General features: G+C 36.1%; 1 protein-coding gene and 1 pseudogene across 1 annotated transcript; one reads left to right on the top strand and one right to left on the bottom strand.

The window, feature by feature from the left end:
• Positions 1 to 1,233: 1,233 nt before the first annotated feature.
• Positions 1,234 to 1,420, bottom strand: LOC129239905 (U2 spliceosomal RNA; annotated as a pseudogene).
• A 5,519-nt stretch (positions 1,421 to 6,939) lies between these two features.
• Positions 6,940 to 7,722, top strand: LOC129236937 (fork head domain transcription factor slp1-like). The gene has a single exon (XM_054871252.1). The coding sequence runs from the start codon at positions 6,940 to 6,942 to the stop codon at positions 7,720 to 7,722; it is 783 nt and encodes a 260-aa protein (XP_054727227.1).
• Positions 7,723 to 8,274: the final 552 nt, after the last annotated feature.

Here is an 8,274-nt window from a genome sequence, read left to right on the forward strand (position 1 = left end):
TAATTCCCAGGTATCCAAAAAGACTCCTGTACTTAGTGATGTGTTAAAAATAACTTTCAGCGGTGATATTGCACAGGTGCGACCGCCGTAGCCGAATGGGTTGGAATCTCGAGAAACACCAAAAATAAGAAAAACATTCTCCTAATAGCGGTCGGCGCTCGGCAGGCAATGGCAAGCCTCCGAGTGCATTTCTGCCATGAAAAAGCTCCCCATAAAAAATATCTGCGTTCGAAGTTGGCTTGAAACTGTAGGTCCCTTTATTTGTGGAACAATATCAAGATGCACGCCAAAAATAGGAGGAGGAGCTCGGCCAAACACCCAAAAAGGGTGTGCACGCCAATTATATTCACATATATATATATTTTAGAAGGGTGGGACAAATACCATCACTGTCATTCTGTTTAGAGAGTTTTAACGTGTTAATGCAATGAATTATGTCAACACAGGTAAGACTTAAGGAGCTAAAGTTTAAAGATGAAGGTTCATTATGATAAAAAGGCGCTGTTCTCTCTAACATCATCATTGGAAAATCAGCAAATAAATTGGCGTCTACTAAAGGTGAGCTAGCAAGTTTTTCCCAAGGAAAAATCGCCAAAGGCACACCTACATCCGATTTGGTTGATGTAATGTGTTATCGCAAAGTTTTTTGACTACATTCTATATATAAGATATAGTTTCTACAGAGAAACTTACTTAAGCATTTGAGTTTTTTCAGCAGTTACAAATATTTAATTAAATGGGACTGTACCTTAGTTTTTCTAAACTTATTGTAAAACTGAAAATGCACTCATTTTAAAAACCTCCATATTTCAATGACTTTTATTCTTCTCTATGCCTACACATTCGTAAACAAAAAAAATACCAGTCTAACGGTTAGACTTGATAGAAGTGAAACCTTCCGTAAAACAAACTGAGAGAGAATAAGACGAAAGCAGCATTAGGAGCGGGATAATTATAGGTTCATTACAACATTGCTATAAAGTTCATATTTTATTTTCTTCATTTTATCATTATTCATCCTCAATGTTTTCAATTTCAACAAATGATACGAGTGGCTTATGATAGATAAAATATGATACAAATGCTTTGGTTTCGATGTTGTCAAAAAAAATACCCAAACGGACCGAAGAAACAGACTTACAAATTTCTTCCATTTTCGTCTACTTGTATTCATAAAAAAATGTATGTCTCTTACCACCAAAGCTAAATGTATTAGTATATTTCTGCTTGTATTTATTCAAGGCCGAAATCCCGGCCGTACTGCAATACCGGGCCAACCCGTGGCAGAGGTGGAGCAAGCCGCCCCTAAAACACTCCGCCCATTTCCAAAAATTAGTTTAACATTTGTTGTCCTCCGATGGAGGATCTATCAGATGTTAAGCTGATAACCACACTACCTAGTCAATACATTTTAAATAATAAACCTAATAAACCTTTTGAGAATTACACGCTCACAAAAAAAAATTAATGTACGAAATATTTATACCGATTCACTTAAGGGGGGACCCTCATTTATCGGGTCAAAAAAATCGATTTTTTGGAAATAATTTTAATCTATTCTACAACTATTTAAGAATATACTTTCAAAATTTCAAGTCGATATCTGTATTTTTGAAGGAGTGACAAAATTTTTAACAGGACGCGACGGGTGGCCTGATCGCCTGTATCCAAAACTTTAAACGCGTTTTTCTCGAAACATCATTTTTCGATTTTGTGTACACAATTGAGAACGCTGTATTGAACCAATCAGGCTTTACAATAGCTCATTTTAAAGATAATTAAATTGTTTTCAATGTGACATTAAGTGTTTTTAAAAAAAAAAAGATTTTCATATTTTTTTGTAATTTTAAAGTCAATTTTTATGCATGAAAAATCACTTTTAACATAAAACTGGGTAAAAAATATCAATTTCGACATTTTTTTTTTAAATCAAAATGTCACATCGAAGGTATTATCCTAAAGTTTTAAAAAAAATTTGGTTTTTTTATTTCAGAAAAAAATTCAGAGCGCTAGAATGTACACAGATAGAATGAGGTGCCATGGACGAGGTGTATATTTCCATACTTAAAATGTTTTTTTTCTTCTCCGAAAATTTTTGTAGACAGTCAAGACATTTATTAAAGTACTTTATGAATTACAAAACGTTTGAAGTTATTTTACCTGAGAAAAAAATTCTCAAAAATGATGCATTTTTCGACCGTCTAAATGAGGGTCCCCCCTTAAACTGACTTTCAGTATCTAAACCAAAAATAGAAAAGCCAAAAAACTGTTTTCAATAAATAATCAGAAATGTCCTACAATGCAAATTTCAAAAAAAAAAAAATTTTATTTCTTGTGATTCGAACCAAGAATTTTGGATCGGAAGCTCACATTGCTAGCCGCTCGGCTATCGCGCCATACTGTCGGTGCTGGCCTAAAAGTTATTTAGTTCGTCGCTACGTTTATATGTTGTAATTCGTTTCACTTTTTCCCAAATCACTCCCAACGATTCTAAAGAAGTTTTCACTTCAAAAATTAAGCGAACATCTAATAAATATACTCGTAAGTTACTTTCTCTGTTGTACTCGTACGAACAATAAACGAACATTGGCATTCGGCCGTATTGTCGCTCACTCAGGAACTCACACAAGCATGTATGTTTATGTATTGGTTTGGCTACCTCAACAAATGGCTATCAAACATAAATGACTACCTTCTGTAACAGACAGGATTACTTCACGGCGACACTACTAATTATGTGAATTCCCAATATCTGTTACTGGCAAATTTTGCTTATGTTACATCAAGAATGAATTTGTTTTAAGCCGTTGATAATGGCAACCCAAAACACGCAAACCTTGACTTTTTGACTTTTTAATCCTTTACTTTAACGTTAATATTTGAAAACAAATGAAAGTGACCTTTCAACATGACACTTCTTGTTAATTGCGCGCTGCGCAACATCTCTTTGTACCGCTTGCTGCATCGGCAGCCACTGTTACCGCTGTCGTTAGCGGATAATGCTGTTGAGGACAACAGAACCGCGTAAGCATTAGAGAAGAATAGGAGTAGCCTTGACTTTTCATTATTTTTGATTTGCCTGCATATTTGTTAATAGACTATTGCATTTGTTTGTACAGAAAGGTCGCCTAGATTGTTTACAATGTTTTTGCATATAGGCCGTTCGCACCATATTTCTACCTGCTACTCCCGTTTTTCCATTTCCAATGTTCGTTGCTGGGTAAGGATTAAAATCCTCACGGCGACACAGCACAATAAAAAACCCAAAGTTATAAGAAAAGCACGTTGCTTAAGTAGACTAAAATCTCAATCAATTTTAGTTGAATAAAATTCTTCTGACTTCTTTTTGCAATTTTGTGCAAAGTTATAAATATTTTTTCTTATTCAAATATTACATTATATATTCAAATATAATATTATGTGTATAAAATTTATATATTGAAAAAAAACTCTATTTTTTCCGCCGAATTTTCATTGTGCGTCTCTGTCATCACACATCTAATAAATATACTACTAAGTTACTTTCTCTGTCGTACTCGGCCGTATTGTCGCTCACTCAAGAACTCACACAATTATGCATGTTTATGTAGTGGTTTGGCTACCTCAACAAATGGCTATCAAACATAAATGACTACCTTCTGTAACAGACAGGATTACTTCACGGCGACACTACTAATTATGTGAATTCCCAATATCTGTTACTGGCAAATTTTGCTTATGTTACATCAAGAATGAATTTGTTTTAAGCCGTTGATAATGGCAACCCAAAACACGCAAACCTTGACTTTTTGACTTTTTAATCCTTTACTTTAACGTTAATATTTGAAAACAAATGAAAGTGACCTTTCAACATGACACTTCTTGTTAATTGCGCGCTGCGCAACATCTCTTTGTACCGCTTGCTGCATCGGCAGCCACTGTTACCGCTGTCGTTAGCGGATAATGCTGTTGAGGACAACAGAACCGCGTAAGCATTAGAGAAGAATAGGAGTAGCCTTGACTTTTCATTGTTTTTATTTGCGTGCATATTTGGTTAATTGATGTGTGCATTTGTTTCTGCAGAAAGATCGCCCGGATTGTTGACAATGTTTTTGCATATAGGCCGTTCGCACCATATTTCTACCTGCTACTCCCCTTTTACCATTTCCAATGTTCGCTGCTGGGTAAGGATTATAATCCTCACGGCGACACAGCACAATGGAAAGTAATTAACGAGTGACTATTTGCTGTCAGTCAATTGCACAACTATTTAAAATTGTTGTTGTGTATGGCATGAGTGCTCACGTATGCATACATATACTCGTACATACAAATATGGCATTCACTCAATTAGGCAGGGCTATAGTAAATGTCACTCTAGCAGACTTAAAAACTACAAGCTTTGGACTTTGAGCGACTGTTATTGTTATTTGTCGGCGTGTTTTGGCTTTTATTTTAATTCAAAACCAAAATTTGTTAAATGCCACTTCTATGTTTTCAGTCAACTATTAAAATGTGACTTAGGTTTTCAGGCAAATATAAAAGTCTTGGCTAAATATCAAAAACATGCAATTCTATCAAATCGTTTTGATTTCTATAAATTCTTGGTATTGGGTACTTTTGACTCTAAAATTAGCTGCAATCTGATTCCCGGCAATGCAAAGTAAATTAAGATCCGTCAAATATTTGTTTCCTTGAATATCTTCTGTCACTATTACAGTTTTTTGATTTTGACTATGTTAGCTTTGAATATTTGCTTTGTTTAAAAAGCAAGTACAGTTTTTGTAAAATTTTATTCAAAATCAAACTTCAACCTTAACCTACGGGTTAGGCTGTTATCCACAGCGACCAGATTGATCTATTGTGCGCCCCTAAGTGCTTAATTTTAATTATTTAGTGTTGCGAGGAATCCAACTTCTTAAGAGGGAGCATTTGTAAGTCTTCATCGTCTAGTAGGTACGAGCCCATGATTCTGTATCTCCTGTGGCTTAATGCTTCACAGTTGGTGAGTAAGTGTTCCATGGACTCCTCTTCATCACAGCAGAGCCTGCCTAAACAAGTGCTGGGGAGACCTATTGTATTGAAATGTTTATTGCAGGCAAAGTGGCCTGTAAGTGCTCCACAAAGTAATCTGCGGCCCTTTTTGTCCACAGTTAGAGCAGAATTTGTTCTGTTGGTATTAAAGTTCGGGAACTTTTTGGAGTTATTAAGCCTGTTTGTTCCGGTCCCCTTATTCCTTAATTTTTATTTGGATCAATTTTTTGGTGTCATGTTTTAGGTTGAGGTTAGGTCCGATTATTGGGCACCACCATAGAACGATAGAAAAAGGTTGCGCCCATGAGATTGCCACCCAAAATGCGAAAATTTTTGAGTTTGGTTTTTTGTTCCTTTTTTTTAATTCAAAGCAACCACAATTGTGAGTTAAAAAAAATTATGATTAAAAACAGGCTAAATGAGGCTACTTTTAAATTTAAAACTTATGCTGAGAAGATTTCAGTGCTCTTAAACATTTTTCGACTTCTATAAAATTTGATGTTTTGAAGTGCAAATATTATTTTTTTTAGAGAACAATTGGCAAGTCAGCAGATATAGAGCTTCCCCTAAAAACGCAACTTGCAAGTCATACGTCGACGTGGCCAAATCTCTTAACATAACACCTGATGCCAAACAGCTCTGGAAAGCCCATGCCAGAAAAAACGAGAAGAGCCTGACTTGAAATTAAATAAGCTATATTACCTCATTGCCACGCACTCAAGTGGTTTGAACGGAACGAAGTTAAGTATTTTTCGGCAATCTTAATTTTCAAAGAAGAAAATGATCAATACAACTTTCAAGAAAACAAGAAAAACACGTTTGATCTAAGCTGTTACTTTCTTTGTGAAAATATTGTTATTAAGCTGTAAAAGGCAAATTGTTTCTACATTGTAATCGAATAGATTATAACGTTAGCCCGTTAAAAAGCTTCAATGCTTCAAAATGTCTTGTGTCCATAATACCTTGCGTCGGCAAGGCATTTACTGTTTGTTCTAATGACAAAGAATTTTACAGGAATACCAAAATAATTTATTTTTCTCAAAATTTGGATTATTCTGGGTGATGGAAGAGAGTTTTTGTTCGCGCGGACTGTTCCGCTCTTTTGTTCGTAGTTTATTCTGTCGAATGATGAAAAAGCATGAACCGTTATTGTTTGACTAAAAAAAAATAAACATACATTTTTAACAGTTTATATTGAACTTTTTTCCAAAAAGTTAGAAAAGTAAACAGTCAAGCAAAGTTCGGATGGGAGAGGTTGTGATATGCGATACTATTTTCTCCTTGACGTTCTTATTTTTGAAAAATGTGATCACTGTTATTCTGCATCTGTGTTATTGACTGTAGTCTATCGGACATTTTCTTTTGGCTTTTCGATTTCAAATAATTGAGTTTGGTGACTTTCTTCTCTATCTACCTACCTCCTCCCTTGTTCATTGCTTCTGTTGTACGCATTGTAATGGCTGTTTCTCCTGCAGTAAAAGTCACTCATAATATTTCATAAAGTTCCATTGTTCTTTGCCGTGTGAGTGACTACAATCCTTTAACAAATACGCGCGAAAGTAGTGCAATGTACTCGGATTGTCCTTTGCTTTGAATGAGTATTTCGAATTTTTATAGTAAATAGGTGTTGACTCTGCGGCTATATCGAAGGTCAGCCATTGCGAAATGTAGGCATAGAATAATAGGTGTTTGAAAACGGTAGAAATTTGAGTGCATTTTCGTAGTCAAACAGTTATACACTCAACTCTACTTTTCTACTTGCTGCAAAGTCAACTCTATCTGTTTCAGTTGTGTTTTTGAACTTCGTGGATATAAAAAGGGTAATTTTTCGGGATTGTGTCATCAGTACGTGCATCCTTCTCGTTAGAGAATCAAGACATATTCGGAACCAACTTTAGCAAAAAAACAAAACAAAATAACACTAAAATGGCACCAACCTTCGAATCCAATTTTTCCATTCGCAATATACTTGGAGCCAGTGCTAATAATGAACAAAATGCAAATAACATGAATAACGCACCGCCAACGCCACCACGCTCCGATGGATCAGCCTCCCCAGATGGATCAATTGACCAACGACCTGGTTTCACATACAGTGCTCTGGTGGCCATGGCGATACGAAGTAGTCGGGACAAAAGATTACCGTTAAGCGCTATTCAAGAGTGGATATCGGAGAACTATCCTTATTATCGAAGAGACCAACACGGCTGGCAGAGTCAAGTGCGACATACTTTGAGTACAAATTCTTATTTTGTAAAGATACCGCGTCCCATGGATGACCCGGGTCGTGGCAATTATTGGATAATAAACCCAGCTATGGACATAGTCGATGTCAGTTCATCAGCTGGTCGATTCGAATTCGACACCAGCAACACTGTAGGAACCCAATTAAACAATAATGGGTATGGGCCGCTTAACCAACTCATCACACATGGCGTACCCATGAACCATCCACAAGCGCCAAATGCCGTTTACTTTCCTACCCCGGAAGAACTTGGAAGGGCGCAATGCGCTATGATGATGCAGGCCCTGCAGGAACAACAAGCCTGGTTTCAATATCACCAGCAACAGTATCAATTGATACAACAACAGTTAGTGCAAATGCAGCACCAACAACAGATGCAACAGCAATACGTACAGCTGCAACAACAACTTTTATTCCATCAGCGACAATGTGAATTCTTGACAGCCAAGCAGTTTCCGTTATAAAATGTTGATCAAGTCTATGTGGAAATGGTTGCCGCGATGGTGATTATTAGGCTACTGCGCATTGCGCACAAAATAAATAAAAATAAGTTAATATATTAAGGAATATATTTTGTAATATTTAAATGTATGTCTGTGTAGGTGATTTATGTGAATGGAATATAAAAATATAAATATAATATACTAAACTATATTGAGTGTTTTTTTAAGAGCTTGATATATTAAAAATATAATATGTATACTATATAGTTGGCACGAAGACCCTTTTGGGTGTTTGGCCGAGCTCCTCCTCCTATTTGTGGTATGCGTCTTATTGTTATTTTCCCAATGGAGGGACCTACAGTTTCAAGCCGACTCCGAACGCAGATATTTTTTGTGAGTAGATTTTTCTTGGCAGAAATACACTTCTCGGTTTATCATTGCTTGCCGAGGGGCGATCGCTATTAGAAAAAACTTTTTCTTCATTTTGTTATTTCACAGAGATTCGAACCTACGTTCTCTCTGAATTCCGAATTGTAGTCACGCACCGCCATAAACATGATGTCCACCACGGCT

Source organism: Anastrepha obliqua, chromosome 2 (genome assembly GCF_027943255.1).
Source record: "Anastrepha obliqua isolate idAnaObli1 chromosome 2, idAnaObli1_1.0, whole genome shotgun sequence".
Taxonomy (NCBI): domain Eukaryota; kingdom Metazoa; phylum Arthropoda; class Insecta; order Diptera; family Tephritidae; genus Anastrepha; species Anastrepha obliqua.